The following is a 19,159-nucleotide window of genomic DNA, read 5'->3' on the forward strand; positions in this document are numbered from 1 at the left end:
AATTGTGAATTCATAGAACCCGTGAGCTGTTTTCCTTGTTTGATGACGTTTAGTTTTGGTTAATATTAAAATTAATGTAACTGTATGTCAAAATGCTTCAATACTGTGGCAACAGTTTGGATCTTAAGTCATCCAGGTTATGTGAAACACTTCGGAAGGTTAACATGATTTATGTTGGCATGGTAATGGTCTGCCCCACACACAGGGACCATTCCCTTGCAGTTTGAAGAGAATTTGTGGATTTGTTGGACCAGTCAGCTGAAACCTCCCAAGTTTAAGTATCTTGCTGCTGCTGCTGTTATTGTGAAGCAGTCCAAAGATTGGTTTGATGCAGCTCTCCATGCTAATCTATCCTGTGCAAGCCTCTTAGTCTCCGAATAACTACTGAAACCTGAAACCTATATCTATTTAACCTGCTTTCTATGTGAAGGAAAGTTGCTGCTCACCATATAGCTGAGATAGGCTCAACAAAAAGACTCTCACAGTTAAAGCTTTCAGCCATTGACCTTCATTGCCCCCCCTCCCCCCTCCCCCTCCCCTTTTGCATCAAATTGTCTTACAGAAATGACGTGTGGCTAGAGCCTCCCGTCGGGTAGACCGTTCGCCTGGTGCAGGTCTTTCGATTTGACGCCACTTCGGCGACCTGCGCGTCGATGGGGATGAAATGATGATGAGTAGGACAACACAACACCCTTATAAGAGAAGTCTTAGCGTAAGTATTGGCTTGCATGTTCCTACATTTCTCCGGAACTCAAAACTGATCTTCCCTGTGGTCAGCATCTGCTAACCTTTATGTTCTTCTACAAGTATATCAGATCAGTATTTTGCTATCGTGTCTTATTAAACTGTTGGTTCGGTAGTATTTATACACTCAGTACCTGCCTTCTTTGGAATTGGAATTATTACATTCTTCCTAAAGCCCGAGGGTATTTTGTCTGACTCGCATATCTTGCACACTAGGTGAAATAATTGTTTCACGGCTGGCTCTCCCAGGGACCTCAATAATTCTTAGGGAATGTCATCTACTCGAGGGGTCCTGTTTCCACTTAGATCTTTCAGTGCTCTGTCAAATTCTTTTCGCAATATCGTGTCTCTTATCTCATCTTGACCTACTTTCTGCTCTCTTTCTACAGTATTATCCATTTTATTTGTTCTTTATAGACCCCCAGTATATCCCTTTCATCCTCCTCCTTTCAGCTTTCTCTGTGTTGCTTAGTACTGGCTTGCTGTCTGAGTTATTGATATTCATGTAGTTGCTTCTCTTTCAACCAAAGGTCTCTTTAATTTTCCTATAGGAGGCATCCATTTTTCCCCTGGTTATGCATGTGTCTAGTGTGTTTCATTTGTCCTCTAGCCATTTCTGCTTAGCTGTTTTGCAGACTCTGTCTGTCTCATTTCTTAAACATCCGTATTCCCCTTCGCTTGCTTCATTTGCTGCATTTCTATATTTGCTTCTTCCATCAATTAAATTTAGTGTCTCACTGTATTTTCTAAGGATTTCTCATAGGCCTTGTCTGTTTATCTATTTGATCCTTTGCTACCTTCACTATCTCATCTCTCAAAGCTACCCATTCATCTCCTGTTGTGTTCCTTTCCTCTGTTTGTTCAGGCTTGCCTAAGGCACCCCCTGAAACTCTCAACAACCTCTAGTTCCTCCAATTTTGCGGGTCCCATCTTCTTAAACTCCCAAATTTTTGCAATTATTCGTTTTTAACCTGTTGTTCATAACCAATAAATTGTGATTGGAGTCCACATCTGCCCCTGGAAACATCTTACAGTTCAAAGCGTGCTTTCAAAATCTCTGTCTCTCCATTATATTTTCAACCCAAAAGCTTCCAATGTCTCCAGGTCCCTTCCACTCATACAACCTTTTTACACAATTCTTAAAGCAAGTGTTAGCAGTGCTTAAATAATGCTCTACCCAAAATTGTACCAGGCAGCTTCCCCTTTCCTTCCTTTCACCCAGTCAGTGTTCCACAATTTTTCCTTCTCTTTCTTTTCCTACTAACAGATTCCAGTCAGCGATCATAAATAAATACATTTCCTTTAAGTATGTGAATAATTTTCTTTATCTCATCATACTTTCTTTCAGTCTTCTTCATCTGTGCAACTAGTTTGCATGTAAATTTGTACTACTGTGGTAGGTGTTAGCTTTCATCTCTACCTTGCCGACAATAATGAATGAATTCTCTAGATTAGATGTAATTTTCATTTCAATTGATCCATATGGAAGAGATCCTCTATATTGTTCATAGTAGTATACCCACATTCCTATTTTAACATGTTTGAATTAGGTCACTATCTTGTCTGTCTAGCTTTTCAATACAAATTTTGCTATTTGTGACTGACTTCCTGATGAGCTAGAAACTTGAAGTTTTAAACATAGCTCAGAACTGGATGACAGTGCAATATTAACTCACTTTCTTGTCTCATGTGGTGGGAGAGTACTTTGTGGCACTGCCATTTCACCCATTTTCTTGTTCCAGTTGTTAATGGTTCACGGGAAGAACAATTGCTGATGAGCTTTCTTTTGAGTTCAGATATCTCTAATTTTTTCCTTCACAGCCTTGTCATGAGATAGAAGGAAGCAGTATATTGGTTGGGTCAAGTGAAGAGAAACTGAAATAAATCTGAAATTTACCTTGTCTCAATTGTAATCTCATCAAAATATTTGAAATCTGCTGAAAAATTTCACATGATCAAAACTAAAAAGCAGAAAATAATTATTTAAATAAAAATGATATTTTAATCTACCACATTATTAAATATGACTAAAATGTGTATAATCCCTCACAGGTAACCCAGAAAATTTGTGGTTGTGAATTTTTAATAGCTATGTAAATACTTGTGAGATTTCTCTCCGCTGTTAGAAGAATGTCTGTTGTTGTACTTATGTATAAATTACTATGTGACAGCTTATACACACGATTACTGTAGCCTACATTTACAACATATACTTTGGAGCTATCAGCTGTGGGCACGTGCGGTGGCAGTGAGGGCAACTTTTCAGTCATATTCAATACGTAATAATGATGCTTGAATGGTTCACCTCTTTACTATTATCTATTTCATCCACCCCATGTTTTTCATTGTAAATTTTACAAGTATTTTCATAGCTATTAAAAATTCACGATCACAGAATTTCAGGCTTAGCTGTTACGGTGTTAGGAATTTGTATGGGGCTGCAAGAAATTGAAAAATGTGATATATTAAGAATTAATTTTTATTAAAATAATTAGTTTTGTTCATTATCAATGTAGGAAAAGATGAATTGCTACTTACCATAAAGATGACACATTAAGCTGCAGATGGGCACAGTTAAGACAGTTGTGCCTTTTGGAAACTTAACCTGTCACCTTTATGGTAAGTAGCAATCTATCTTTTCCTACATTGTCAGAATTCCTACCTGGTGTTTCCATTGTTCTTGTCGTATTCATTATTAGGCCTGGTGCTGCATGACTCCTGTCTGATTTTGTGTTGATAACCTTGTACTGACTTAACCAGAAGTCCACCACACTTTACAACAACCAGGCTGCTGAAACATGTCACTTCACAGCTTGTGTATAGTTGGCTCTACTGCGATTGGGAGGTTGCCCTAGCTGCCACAGCTCCAAAGTATGTTTCATAAATGTAGGCTACAGTCACCGTATATATAAGCCATTGCACAGTAATGTATACACAAGTACAGTAAAGGACATTTTTCTAACTGTGGAGAGAACAACTATGAAGAGAAAATGTTTGGTAGTATCTGAAATGGGGAAATAAACGATAACTGAAGTTAATGACATTCATTGTCTAGGAGAAGTCATTCTGAATTGTTACGCAATAATTACATATAAAATTTTGTATAATAATCCAAACTTAAGTGTAAGAAAGAACATGCTATCCACACTCATAAAATGAATTAAAGAAAAGATGCAAAGGCAAGTTGGTTGCAGAGAAAGAGAGAATTAATTCTGGATAAATTTATACTTAACAATTCATGATGTCAATGGCGCAATTCCATCCAGTTCTTCTGCTCTATCATTGGAATTGCCACCAAGGCCATCAACATCACCATCAAGGGAAATCAATAGCTGTTCATATCTAAAAGCTCACTAGCATGGTCTACTTTTTTCCTCCATGAGGTGGCGTTTACAGTAGTGAGACCTTCAAGTAGCAACCTTTCCACTTCTGTTATTGTAAAAGAGAAGTTATTATTTTGAATGTAAACCTTGATGTCACTCAAACCAATTCAGTTGGGTTAAAATGGCAGTGATAATGGCATTAACGTGATTACCTTATGTCCCTGTTCCCTTGCAACTTCATCTCCAACATATGTGTATGTCACAGGCCTATTTTGTTTTACAAGTGAACATACCAGGAGCTTGTCATCCGCATGTCCACAGCAATGTCTCTCACCTGCATTCACTGCACCATAGTTTCTTTGTGATCATTGGTTGTCGGAGTTCTGTCTAACACCACAGAATGGTAAAGTGCATTATCCATTAGAAACACTGTTGGAATACTGAAGTGGAATAATACATTTTTAAACCATTGCAGAAATTGTGGGTGGTCCATAACCTCATGGCAGTCACTGGTTTTTTGCAATCAGAAAACTAAAAGTCCTTCAGACACAAAACCATTTGAAGTACCTGCATGGGCCACAGTTAATCTGGCTCCTCTTTCCATTGGCTGATGACTGCTGCTATTCGAAGTACCCAGCATTCATCAACTGCTTTCCATTGTTGACCGAGGTTTCTCCTAACCATATAATTGAATATATATTATTTCCTACAATATTATGAAATGCATAATGAAAAGACTGTTGGAAAGTGAGCTTCTGACCAACAAGGCCTTTCCAAAAATAGACAGCGCGCACACACACACACACACACACACACACACACACACACACACACGGACATGGACAAGACTTCCCCCTCACCACTCACAGCAGTATGGACACTGTTTTCTCCACAGGGATTTTGTTCTGCACAGTGTACTTAAGTATCTTCCAAGTCTTAATGTAGTGCCCATTCAATGTTACAGTTCTTTGACCGAGTCTGCCAATGAATATAAACAGATTATTTTTATGCTCATTAAACTAGTGCATCCTTCATAGGAATTCCAGAGCCTGACTATTTAATGGCACTCCAAGACATAATGGATTGTCACTTGATGTATTATGTCATTTTGGTGACATTATTTAATAAACAGAAACTGTAGTTGAGGTGGTAACACAACTACTGTATAGTAGCGGACTGTCGCACATTAGCACACAGTGTTAACCCATAAGCCGGCAATGGGGTAGTGTAGGCGCCAGAACCAGCTTTTGTCGCTGTGCTGTAATTGGTTCAGAAGGTGCTGCATTTCATGTTCCTCGTTTGCTTGTTAGTCATACTACCAACTGTAAGGCACCTGTGGAGTGACCTTGAAGTAAAATGTTTCAATGGTCCTGGTATAATTCCCCCTATATCTGACTTCAAGCTGTCCATTTCCCTTTTTAAAATCTACCCATTAAGGGATCAGACGATCTGTGCCCTAACACATACAATGCCAGTAATTTCCTGAGGATGCCATCACCATTTAGCGATACAGCAGAGTTGCATGCCCTCCGAGGGGTGGGGGGTGGGGATCATGGCTGTAGTTTCCCCTTGCTTTCAACTGTTCACAATACCAGCACGGCAAAGCCTTGTTAGCTAATGTCACAAGATCAAATCAATCATCTAGACTGTTGCCCATACAGTTACTGAAAAGGCTGCTGTCTCTCTATTGTTGTTGGCTATCTGTATTTTTGAGGTATGCAAGCCATTCCACCTTAGTAAGGTCCACAGTTGAGGGGGGGGGGGGGCTCCTATAAGAGAAACAAATTTTGCCTTGAGTATACCGAGGCTTAAAGGCTTAAAAGTCTTGGTCAAGGATTAAAAGCTTTAGTAGTAGCGGCAGCAACTGTCACTTATATGAAAAGCATTGGGGGCCTCAAGTAGTGTGTATCATAAGATTTGTACATCCTCTATAAAATATTCTTTTGGCACATTATTTTCTATATGTTTTGCAGAGTTGTTCAAAAATAATTTCTGTTTAAGTTTTGCAGTGCTTTCATTCTTGACAGGGAATTAAAAGTACCTATTTTCTATATTGACCTGTTGCAGTATTAAGTTGGCCACTGCAGCAAAACTTTTACTGTCATGCGGAGAAAAAATATGATTTGTTAAGAGAACCTAAATGTATCAAAACATAGCCATCTGTTTTAATGATATTTGCATTTACTGTTGGAGAGCCAACATTCCAGGAAGTCTCCATTTTGTTGATTCCTTACTGTATTATGTTTCTGAAGCTGCTGTTAGTTTCTCTAACAACAGAGTGAGATTCTGGCTGTACACTTCATAATTTAAAATTGTGTTTGATGGATCTTTGTTATCCAAAATGGAGGCAAATTCACCATCTATGTTTGTAGTGTGGACAGTAGTCCAGTGCTTTGTGGAAGTGTTGAAGATCATTATTATTTAACATTATCACTTGTAATGAAAATCATATCTTTGGAAACTACAACTGAATTAAAATAAAAAAACTAAAAAAATAAAACAAAAAACTGTATGTGTACAAATGCTAACTTTCAAAATCAGGAGTTCCATCATCGACTAAATAAAGGAAGGAGTAAGAGGAAACACCTCTCACTATTCGGCTATTAGACTTAACAATGCCCAGAACTCAGTGTCAAAGCACATATTAGGACAGAGTGATATAGAAATGAGTTTCACCTTGGCCTGCTTTCTATGTGAATTACTTTGGTGTGTAAGTTTTTATGTCTGTGCAGACGGATGATTGCCCAGTTCTGAAAGATAGTGCTCTTGGGTCAGTTGGGTGCTGCAGATGAGCAGAAGTATTTTGTAGGTTTACTAGCAAAAGTTGATCTTCTAAAATACATTTTTCTTTCTAGGATAGACTATTCTGACCTTTAATGTTGAGCTCTTGTCAGAATCTTCTTTTCTAAGATTAATATTAAAGATGATGTAATATTGTTGTATTTGAACACATGTATTTTGTAAAATAGGGGTATTTATTTATTTTTAAATTTTTCTCAGTGTGTTGGAGTGACTTGTAAATATTGTTTAATAATATGATACCACATGTTTGAATATAAGCTGACTGGACCAAAATTAGTCATCTGGTGTGATAAAACTTTTAAGATGTCAGTAGATGGTGTAGGAGGAGGATTATTTTGGAATTCATTCTGTGTGTCTGTGAAGTTGATACAGTACAGTGCTCATCTTATTCATTAGGTGGAAAACAACAGGCAATATTTATGTGAAAGAAAAGAGGTGTTATTGCCTTGGGGTGCACCAAAGACCATCTCGTGAAGAGGACAGTAGTGTGTAGGTGTGTGCTGTCTGTATTCCTGTGGGTTTATTAGCGTTGGCAGATACTCCAGTGAGCAATTCATGTGGGAATTGTGGCTGAAAGTTTATCATAATACTCTCCAGCCGCTAGTCTGTGGTCCAACTTCGAGCTAAAAACTGCTTCACCTTTAAGTACCAATATTATGAAAAGGAAAGTTGTTACTCACCATGTAGCGGAGATGATGAGTGGCAGATAGGCACAACAAAAAGAGTGTCACAAATAAAGCTTTCCGCCAATAAAGTCTTCATCAACATTACATGGCACGCACACGCGCGCGCGCGCACACACACACACACACACACACACACACACACACACACACACACACACACACACACACACACACAGGATCTTTGTCATCCAAAATGGAGGCTGTTTCACCAGCAATGCTTGTAGTGTGGACACTGACAGTGTCATTTCAGTTGCCTGAGACCGAGTTGTGCAAGTGTGTGTGTGTGTGTGTGTGTGTGTGTGTGTGTGTGTGTGTGTGTGTGTGTGTGTGTGTGTGCCGTCTATTGTTGACGAAGACCTTACTGGCCGAAAGCTTTATTTGTGACGGTCTTTTTGTTGTGCCTATCTGGGACTCAGCATCTCCACTACATGGTGAGTGGCAACTTTCCTTTTCATAATATTGTTAACATTCCATTCTAAATTTTCCATTGTTTGATTTTCACCATTACGTATGGATTCCTAAGTATATAATGGTATGCTTCCATGAAAATTTCTGAGTAAGTACCCAAAGACGGTTACAGTGACCCAATTTTCTGTTTTCGTGCAGTCCAGTGTTAAAGAAACACAAGATTCAGGAAAATGCAGAATTGAGAAAGATGATAAAACACCCAAAATATGAGAAAAACATAAGCAGTTGGCATGTATTATTAAAAATTGTAGTCATCTCCAGTACATTGTATAAAATCTGTATACGAGAAGGAAATGAAATATACAGTCCAATGTTTACGCAAAAATTTGTGGTAATGAATTTCATCAGTTCTTAATAAATTACAGATATGTAACAGCAAGTAAAAGCTCATCAAAAAATTGAAATTGGTAACTGGGTACAAGGTTGTTGTTGTTGTGGTCTTCAGTCCTGAGACTGGTTTGATGCAGCTCTCCATGCTAATCTATCCTGTGCAAGCTCCTTCATCTCCCAGTACCTACTGCAACCTACATCCTGAATCTGCTTAGTGTATTCATCTCTTGGTCTCCCTCTATGATTTTTACCCTCCACGCTGCCCTCCAATGCTAAATTTGTGATCCCTTGTTGCCTCAGGACATGTCCTACCAACCGATCCCTTCTTCTAGTCAAGTTGTGCCACAAACTTCTCTTCTCCCCAATCCTATTCAATACTTCCTCATTAGTTACGTGATCTACCCACCTAATCTTCAACATTCTTCTGTAGCACCACATTTCGAAAGCTTCTGTTCTCTTCTTGTCCAAACTATTTATTACCCATGTTTCACTTCCATACATGGCTACACTCCATACAAATACTTTCAGAAACGACTTCCTGACACTTAAATCTATACTCGATGTTAACAAATTTCTCTTCTTCAGAAACACTTTCCTTGCCATTGCCAGTCTACATTTTATATCCTCTCTACTTCGACCATCATCAGTTATTTTGCTCCCCAAGTAGCAAAACTCCTTAACTACTTTAAGTGTCTCATTTCCTAATCTAATTCCCTCAGCATCACCCGATTTAATTCGACTACATTCCATTATCCTTGTTTTGCTTTTGTTGATGTTCATCTTATATCCTCCTTTCAAGACACTGTCCATTCCATTCAACTGCTCTTCCAAGTCCTTTGCTGTCTCTGACAGAATTACAATGTCATCGGCGAACCTCAAAGTTTTTATTTCTTCTCCCTGGATTTTAATACCTACTCCAAATTTTTCTTTTGTACAAGGTACTCCAGCTATTTTCCAAAATGCCACGACCACAAATTATAAATCAAAACACATGTTTTTGAGAGATCTTTCCTTTGTGCTCACCCAGAAAAAAGTGAAAATTGGTGAACATGGTGAAGTAAAATAAATTAGGAGATACAGAAATCTTTATTTTATGTGCTGTTTATAGCTGAAATAAAGTAGCAAGGAAAAATATAAAATATCTCAGCAGCTTAGTGGTAAAACCATAGATGTGGACATATGCTTAATGACAAACTTTGTTACCATTGCTGTTATTGTTCAATGCTTTTCTTATGAGTTGCACTTTATAGACTCGCCACACTTCATATGCTCCACCATATTTTAGGCTCAATGAGAGAAACATAGATGTGAAAAAATGACATCTCCAATTGACGTTACAAGCTTATTAGAAGTTGGCTTAGTGACTTTCTGTAGACTGTGTAAAACGTAAAATTAAAAGAAAGCTCATGTGCTACAGTTTCTCTTCATGCCTTTTATCACTGCTGCCAATTTTCTGATGAACAAATTGGCATTGAATTTGAACACTCATGAACATCTCTTGACAATGTGTAACACCATTCCAAAAATGAGAAATGACATCAAAGCATTACTATCGACTTGCATCAGTAGTCACATCACAAATAGTTGAATATTCCTGTTGTTATGTCAGAACATTGCCCTGTCTGTGCTACAGCAAATGACATCTGTTACTGTGTCTCATAGAGCATTACACACAGTTAGTAAAAGGTGACTAATGTTTTGTCCAGTAGGCTTTTCTTGTACAGTAAGTAATAGTAACACAGTGTATACTATATTATTGTGACTATATCAGGCTATTTTTTCATTGACAGGTGCTGCTGAGAAAGATGTGCGCCCAGTAATGATGTGGCAGACACCTGCTGGTGCTGTAGCAAAAGAGGAGAAAAAACAGAATGAGCAAAGTTCAACTGTAGGAGTTAAAATGTTGCCATTACCTCCACTTTTACCATTGCCACGGAGGACACCAGATGTGCAGCTTATTATTCCTGACATGCATGCACCTGAACTGAAGACAGAACTGGCGGATGAATCAAGCCAAAGTTCACCTAATCAGCTGTCTCCAGAAGACCTGAAAGGTATAGATCTCCGAATGAAGCCTGTCACCACTGTGGGCCAACTGGCCACTGCTGCCGATTTGTCCAGCACGCAGCCCCCTTCCATGGCTACATTTCGTCGGTTCGTGTCTGGAGATACGTACTTACCTTTACCGTCTCAAACAGGGCAGAGTGTTGAAAAGTTCCTCTCCCACTTAGAAGATAATTCTAAGGATGCTAGTCAACAAGCATCTACATATAAAATAGCTGAAAACAGTAGTTCCAGTGGTTCAAGCACTACTGCTGTAGTTACATCTCAGGGTTTGCCTGTTGAGAAACCTATTGTGCCATTTAGTTCTCAGTCGGTACTATTCGAGTCATCCCACCAGCAGACTTTGTTGACTCCTAGGCACGTTCTTCAGCAACAGCCCTCACAAAAAATTGGGTTTGTCGGAGACATCCAGCTGGCTTCTCTGTATGACTCACAGGAGAGGTCAGACAAGGCAGAAAGTCCTAAGAAGTCTCCTCCCAGACAGGAAGCTATTGGACAGTCGCAGACATTGCAAGAGTCTGTTCCACAACCTCAGCGACTGCAGACGGCACTTGTACAGCCTCAGACACTGCAGGAAGCGTTTAGTCAGTCTCGGACGTTGCAAGAAGCGTTCACTCAGTCCCAGGGCATGCAGGAGGCATTTTCACAGCCACAGGCTTTGCAGGGGGCAATGGCTCAATCTCACTCACTGCAGGAGGCAATGGCACAGTCCCAGTCATTACAGGAGGCAATAGCTCAATCTCAGTCTGTGCAGGAGGTGATCAGTCAGCCTCATTCATTAAGGGATGCAATGACACAGCCACAGTCATTGCAGGAGACTGTCACACAACAGCAGTCCTTACAGCAGGCTATTACAAATTCACAGTCTTTACAAGAAGCACAGTCTCAGTCTGTGCAACAAGCCATTACTGGATCACAGTCTCTGCAGAATGCAATTACACATTCCCAGACACTTCAGGAGGCAATTACACAGAATCGGCTAATGGCACTAAGTAATCTTTCCTCTTCACCACTCTCAAATCTCTGCAACCAACAAACAAGTGTGACAGAAAATGCTTTGACATGCAGAAGTCAGATTTCGGAAGTCCGAGAGCCACAAGTGACCAGTGAGAATCCGTTGAACATATCACAAATGATGAGCACTCTACCTGAACAGGGAGTGGTAATACAAACACCCACTCCTCTTCTTTTCAGAAACACACAGGAATCAGTTGCCAGAGACACTGTTTCTATGGACACAAAGTCAGATGACCAAATGATGGAGAGCATGAGCAGCAATCTTGAAGCACGTCCTCTGAGTAATGGATCTCACACAACTGGCAGTGGTCATAGTTCGCCAGTTGGGCCATCTAGAAGTGGAGGACTGAACATTCCAGCTACATCACCCCCTTCTTCCACACCAGTACTGTTAAACCAGGAGCAACAAAGTCTCATCTCCAGTTCTGGATTGGAAGCTCTTGTATCATCAGCTATGGATAGTCACATGGTTTCTGCAACAGAGAAGTTGGATGCAATTGTTAATTCAGCTGCTGACAGCCATATGGCAAATCAAAGTGCTAGTGTAGCTCGAGTGAATGAAATTATAAATTCTCAAGTTTCAGTTGGACTTAGTGACCGAGATAGCAGAGGAGATGCTCAGCAATCTTCAGTTCTTGTAGAAAGTATTAGGTTACAGCCTTCTCTTTCTTCTGTAAGTGACCTGAATCCTTTTCACTTGAATTCAGTGCAGCCAGGGCAACAATCAGCACCAATTTCTCAGGAAACTATTATCCTCAATAATGCTGTATCAGCAGCTATTGATGAGCATCTCCGTAGGCAGGATGCAGGGCAGAAGGAAACTATTGTGTCAGGTCAGTGTACGCTAATAAATACATCATTGCCTACTACGAGTTCTGGACTACCTATTGACACTCCATCTACTTCAAACAGTGTACTTTTAAAAAATCCTCATATATCGCCAATTGCTGTGAAAAGTATGATTCTGGACACATCTGTTACTGTATCAGTTGACAGCCCTGTTTTGATCACAAGTCCAAAAAATTCTTCCCCCATAGCTGTCAAACATATGGATCTGAACTCTCCTCCTTTAGAGTCTCAAGCCTGCCTCTCAAACTCAGCTGTTGCATCTGCTCTAGCTGCAGAAAATGATATTCGTATGCAAGTTTCTGATTGTTCTCCAGCCATTGCAGTGAAGAACATTATTAATTCCCATTCTAGGAATATTGAAAATACAAGTGCTGTTGTGGCACCTACACTCACATTAAGTGCAAAAAACAATAAAACAGAGATTTTGGAACCCAGTTCTTGTTTGTCATCAGCGGCATCTGCAGCAGTCCACCCACATTCGTTATGCTCACTGCTCAATTCTACTAATGCTTCCACACTAGTGAGCAGTAGTTCTCAAATCCAAAAATCTCCACTCATTATTACAAAAGCACCTAATGTTTCTTCTGATTGTTTGGATACTGAAACTACTCTACCCACCGATGAGACACAATCGCAAGAGATTCAAAATCGGAATGAAGTTGGAACAAACCCCTGTGGACAAGCAAGAACTGCTACTAGTGACACTTCAGAATCTGTCATGGTGTCACATACATCACTGCTGAATTCTATGTATGCAGCTGCTTCTGATTCTCAAAATGTGAATTTCAGTGCTGGGTCTGGTATGGTTGTTGGAATGAATTCTGTAGAAAGCTGCCAAGTGAGAGTGCCACAGATTGAGTCCTTAAACAACGTGCCCCATTCAAGTACAGAAATTCCACAAAACTCAGCATTGCCTGAAAATAATATGCTTGCGTCTAAAACTGTCAACAGTATTATTGGCCTAACATCAGATGTAAAAGAAAGACTGGATACTGTTGGAGGTCAAGCAAGTGTCGGAGAATACCCAGTTTCAGATCGCAAAGTTTGCTGTGAAAACAACTGCTCCGAGACTAAAAAAGACCAAGAGTCTGCACCCAGTAATTTCACACAAATTGCAGATCCTGTGGAAACAGCAAAGACCATAGACCAACAGCATAAAGTGACAGCAGCACCGTCGCTGCCTGTACCTGTTGCAGAGATTTCTTCTGCATCAACACCAACCAAGGTGTTGGCAACCAGTTCAACAGTGCAGAAAAAGTGTGAGGAGGGAATGGTTCCTCAAGAACTGACACAGATGTCAGAGAGTGACTTGATAAGTTACATAAATCCTAGCTGCTTTGATCAAGGTAAATACTAACATCTATTGTTCAAAAATATTATATGTTATTTATTCTTAGGAAAATGAGAAACCAGTTGTTCAGGGCAGGGAAATGATACGGGAATTGTATTGTATTATGATATATTTCCTTATTCCATTTTTGTTGTACTGCATTAGGCAAAAAAAAATCATTATAAGATCTCAGATGTTGAGCTGCACATTTATAATGTACAGTTTGTTAGCATACTTAGAATGTAGTTTACTTATAGTTTCAGCTTAATATCAGTCTCGTAAAGCTGATGTGTTGCCTGTTCATATGTATTCTGAATTGTGAAACGTGATTTAGATGTTAAATGTGATGCAGTGTAAATTGTAGATCCCATTACCATCTCAAGGTTATATGATAGGGTTGCAGGTCTGTGACTGAATAATGGAATATAGTCAGCATGTGTCTCAGTATCTACAAACATATAATTTCCTGAAGTTGTAGAATTTTTTTGTGCAAGAGCACCGATTATGATATAGGTCTTAGTCAAGTTATTTAGCGATAGTGGTGTAAAAAAAAAAGTGAAAGTTATTCGAACTCAGTAGCTTGATGTCAGTTTCGTGTCAAAAATGAAAATATATTATAGTCTGCCTGTTGTAGTAGAGATACATCATTACAGCTGAAAAAGCAAACAAATCAGGGAAACAAAGTTCCGTGCGCTTATCCTGAGTGACGCATCATAACTGGCAGACCTCTGTGTCATCCACTGCCAGTGGTGTCACTACTTCTCACTCAAGTAGCTCCATCCTGAGGCTCAGTGCACCATGGTCCAGTCCATCCACCAAGGAAAAATATCTGATCGTACCAGGAATTGCATCCGGGTCCTTTGCGTAGCAGGCAGACACACTGTTCTCTGAGTTACAGAGGTGGATAAAATAGCAAGTTACAGAAGTGGATGAAAAACCAAGATCTTGTTGATTCACCTGATAATATGTGGTAGAAATAGCTCTACAGTGAAGAGTGTCTCATGAGGTCAGAAATTTATTAACATACCTTTTAACTTTCAAGAACAGATAAGTAGATTCATAAAATTGGCAGTTGATGGCTGTCACCTACCAGTATACATTGTGGTGAAGCACAAGGTTAGATGTAGGAGGGAACAGAAGCCATGGCTGTAAGCCAGTATTTCTAATTTAAACAGGTGCATTTTCTTTTCTTAACATTCATGGTTATTCAATAATAACCACCAACATCACCACTGTTACTATTACTTTTGACCAGTGTATGGTAACTGATAATTTAAATTCATCTCACGTCAGTACTGACAATGAGTTTTCAGGACCAGCTAGGAAGAATAAACAGTAAAACTGAATTTCCAAACAGTACAAAATATTTCAGCATTTTAGTGACTATGTTTTAATTGCTTGTACTTCTGATATTTGTTGCTATTGCAGTCATATCCTGCAATACATGACTCTTGTCACAACGAACATATCCTAGTCATTATTTTTTTAAGCTGTGTGCATGAATTTAGCGTGTTAACTTGTTATTAAATGATACAGTGTCTGCTGATGATGTCAGTATATCAGGTCATTTCTTCTACAGTCTTTGTTTGCAAATGTGACTAGAAATAGCAGTAGTTTCTGTATACTGTATGACTTGAGAACTGCTCTTTCATATTAAACCAAGTGTTGGTTAGGATACCTCAAGATATGCAGTTTTCATTGACAGTTATTGTTTTTTGTATGGTGATTATGAAGTTCCTTGACACTAATATAGTTATCTTAGTTATCCAGGGTAATATTTTAATTTGAACATGATAATCCAGTCATTTTTGCAATGACATTTAGAAATGTTCTTTAAATCTTTATGGAACATTGATTCAGTCAATTGAGTTATGGCTGTCACAAAATGCTAGGACAATTATTCCATATTTTAACAACTGGAATTATTGTTTCTCATATAAATGGTTACTCGCTGTGGCGTGTTAAAAGTGCTTGTCCTGTGTGTATTCCATCTCCACTCCTGTCAATGTCATCAGTGTCACTCCTGTTGTGTATGTAGATAATTTCTTCACAAACAGAGATATGACCAAACTTTTTTGAATCTGCCCTACCCTATTCATAATGAGTGCAAGTCCAACCGAGATACCTGTTCCTTCACAATTACACAGAAAATGAGCCTACTGATAGGCTTTCACAATAAATTTGGTATGCTACACCTAAAAAACGAAAAAATGGGCACATGAAACTAATATTTTCCTCATCCTACCCCAGTCTGCCCCCATTGTCTTTCAATTATCCCAGTAGTCAGTCAGAAATTTAAGTAAATTAGTATGTATTGTCCAGTGAGTTTAATTTGCTGTATATGAATGACCTGTTTTGTTACAAGTATAGGTACAAAAATAAGAAAAACAGTTTTCTAAAAAGTCATTAAATTTTGGAAATTTACAAACACTCTCATACAAAATCACTTGGATGCAATTTGAACAATCAGTGTATTTTGTTGATATTCAATGTGGCAACTTTTGTGGTAATTCTGTGCTCTTGTAAGCTTATGGTTGTGTCTCTTTTGTACAAGCAAGTTTCACACAATGTTTAAAAAATTTAGTGTCTTTAAAATGTGTAAAAAACATAAATGTGTTATATTCACTTCAAAGAAATAATTAAGTCTTTTAGAGTACTAATTTAATGTTTACATTTCTTTATTATTTTCAGTTTGAACAGTCGCAGTGCTTGTCACAGTATTAAAGAACATGGCTGTAAGATACCTCCTACGGATATGCAAGGAAGCTTCGTTATCATTCTCAGTTTTATGGCTAATGAAGTTTATTTCTCTGATTGATTCTACATACAGTATGTAATTACTGTACTGTTTCTATTGTATATATCAATTTTTCTGTTTATGTAACATATTAACAGTGTTTATGAGAGAGAGAGAGAGAGAGAGAGAGAGAGACTAATGAAATCTCTAAATTGTTATTCTTCTTCATAGTATTTTTGTGCTTCTGTAACTCAGTGTACCCTGAAACTCGATTCTGTATATAATTTTGGTGTTGTCTTAAAATTGAGCTGATATTTCATAGTCATTGTTTTAATGTTAATTTACCCTTGGTGTTCAGGATGTTTAATGTAATATTTGTGTGTTGCAAGTCAGAATATGAATGTATTCTATTGAGCCAAGGATTCATGGATAGCAAAAAGTTTCATTAGAAACTTTTATATCAGGAGGATTGTGTCATTTCCTGATGCGAGCAGCATGAACCGCAATTGAGAAATACTGCAACACTCATGTCAAGGCATAAACTTGTATTTGCAAAGTGAGTGGAATCAATTTAGTTGGAATTGTGGTACTGCTGTCCACCTAAGAAACATGTTATAGTTATTTCAGTGTGGTACACCCTCTGTTAATCATTGTTTTGTTTAATGGGGCAGTGAAATTGAAATATAATTTTCAGGCATCAACAGAATTCACAGTGCTCTCATGTAATTTTGAAACAGCGTGTGTGATTTAGTTATACAAAAAAAGAGAAAGATATGAACAGAAGTTGATCTGATAAAATGTAATTTGCCAGTGCTAATGGGGTTTGTCTTGTGGATTTGTGTAAATGCTTAAAGGACTGAAGTTAATTTATCTGATGATGTGGGAGTTGAATATCTTCAACTATAAATTTTCAGAGAACTACAATTTAGGAGGAGGAAACACATTTTGTTTTGTGTTTAACAATTACATTTCTGAGGATAAGGAAAAGAAACATGGAAAAAGAGATTCTTATTTACTGACATCACACACAAAAAACACTTATTTATGTTATAACATTTTGGACTAGTTATTTTATACTTGTTCAGAATAATAAGCTTTTTCCCTTTGGGAAATTTTTTTCTCGAGCCTTTCGTTCAATGAAAGGTGTATCAACTTGCCTGTTAGTAATATTATGCTTAGATGTGTAAAATATATCTGTCTGAAAGATTAGGGACTTCCTTATGGAAGAATTGACAGTCTGGACAATTATTTTTATAAGAAAAACCACAAAAAGAAGATCAATGTTAACAGACTAATGTGTGCTTTATGTACACAGCATAATTGTTAATCATTCCTAGGATAATTCCCTGCAGGTGTCTTCTTTTCTTAAGAAGTTATATTTCTTTATGTACATATGCATTTGTAGGTTGTCCCTAATTTTATATTTGCTACAGAACTTCAAATCATATTATTTATTTAAACTGGTGCTATTTTACAAATTGCCTTGCAGTGATGACAAATTAATTTAGTAAATTTATGTTATTTATGAAGCTGTGTTTGTGCTGTGAATGATGGGGCTGAATGTAGTTAAGTTTATGATTTAGTCTTCAATCGTTGGTGTACAATATGCTCAGGCTGCATCTGCATTCTGTTTGCTAATCAGTTGATTTGTATGAATCTTCAAAGCCCATTTCCTACTTGTTGTAGTTCCACATTCTTATTTTGCGGTAGACACCTGCGCGAGATACATAAACAGTTTATTTGCACCGTATGTGTTCTTTGTCATTGTGTTACAGGAACTGTAAATGACCTAATTACCTTTTATATATTATAACCACCTTATTAGTGTGCAGTGCATACTTTTTGGTAGCAGACGTTATTATGATTGTTGTTTTAGTCTTCAGTATGTGAAAGTTTTAATATTTTAATGCCTGTTGTAATTCGTGTACAGTTTATTTTCTGTTAGATATGAACTGATTTTTACATCAAGATGTAATACTTAAATAAAAATTATTTTGAAACATATTGTTGCTTTTATATCATTGCAGTTGTTAATGAAAGAATTTTTCATATTTATGAAGTCAGTTGACCACACACACACACACACACACACACACACACACACTCACTCACTCACTCACTCTGTAGTATCAAAGTAATTGTGCTGTTACAAATTCATATTTTGTGAGAATATTGTGTGTAATGTAAACCGCTTTGGAATATTCAAGGCTGTAAATTAGTCATCCTTTATAAATAAATATTTGAAAAGTTACCAGTGCACTTTTATTCAGAGCTGATCCTCATACAGTCAGAAATTATGTTTAAGTACAGAGTAGCCTATTGTGTTACTATGAGCTCATGTTTGGAGATGTCTGCATTGTCACTTGATACGAATTGCATTGAGGGGCGAATATACTGTTCATCTTAAATTGAGATATGGATGAGATTTAGGGTGTTATATTAAAAAATATCAAAGTCAGGTGTAGCTGATTTAGCTTTGTTGTTGAGTTGGAAATTTAGTATGTGCTTGAAATAAATGAAGACAATGATTTTTGTGCCCTCCGTTTTTGGAATGCTATCAGCCATTATCAAAACAAGCTAAAACGTATTTCTTTGTCAGCAAGTGAATTTTTAACAGCAATGTAATTCTGTGTGTCCTGGTGTTGCTGGCCACAATCGGGTGTAATTTACAACACAATATTGAGCAAAAACAACTAAACAGGCAGATTTAATTTTATCACTACTTCCATTAAGACACAGCAAAATATAACGAAATATATGAAGAATACTTGATGTAATTTTTGTTCTTGTTCTTTCATATTTCCATCAG

General features: G+C 37.8%; 1 protein-coding gene across 3 annotated transcripts in view; it reads left to right on the forward strand.

Moving 5' to 3' along the window:
- Positions 1 to 18,601, forward strand: part of LOC126262561 (nuclear factor of activated T-cells 5-like) — a 419,353-nt gene extending 400,752 nt beyond the window's left edge. For all 3 annotated transcript variants that reach the window (XM_049959258.1, XM_049959259.1, XM_049959260.1), the window contains exons 12-13: positions 10,144 to 13,629; positions 16,305 to 18,601. In XM_049959258.1, the coding sequence (XP_049815215.1) occupies positions 10,144 to 13,629; positions 16,305 to 16,309 (3,491 nt within the window). In that variant the 3' untranslated portion in view covers positions 16,310 to 18,601. The remainder of the gene's footprint in view (positions 1 to 10,143; positions 13,630 to 16,304) is intronic.
- Positions 18,602 to 19,159: the final 558 nt, after the last annotated feature.

Source organism: Schistocerca nitens, chromosome 6 (genome assembly GCF_023898315.1).
Source record: "Schistocerca nitens isolate TAMUIC-IGC-003100 chromosome 6, iqSchNite1.1, whole genome shotgun sequence".
Taxonomy (NCBI): domain Eukaryota; kingdom Metazoa; phylum Arthropoda; class Insecta; order Orthoptera; family Acrididae; genus Schistocerca; species Schistocerca nitens.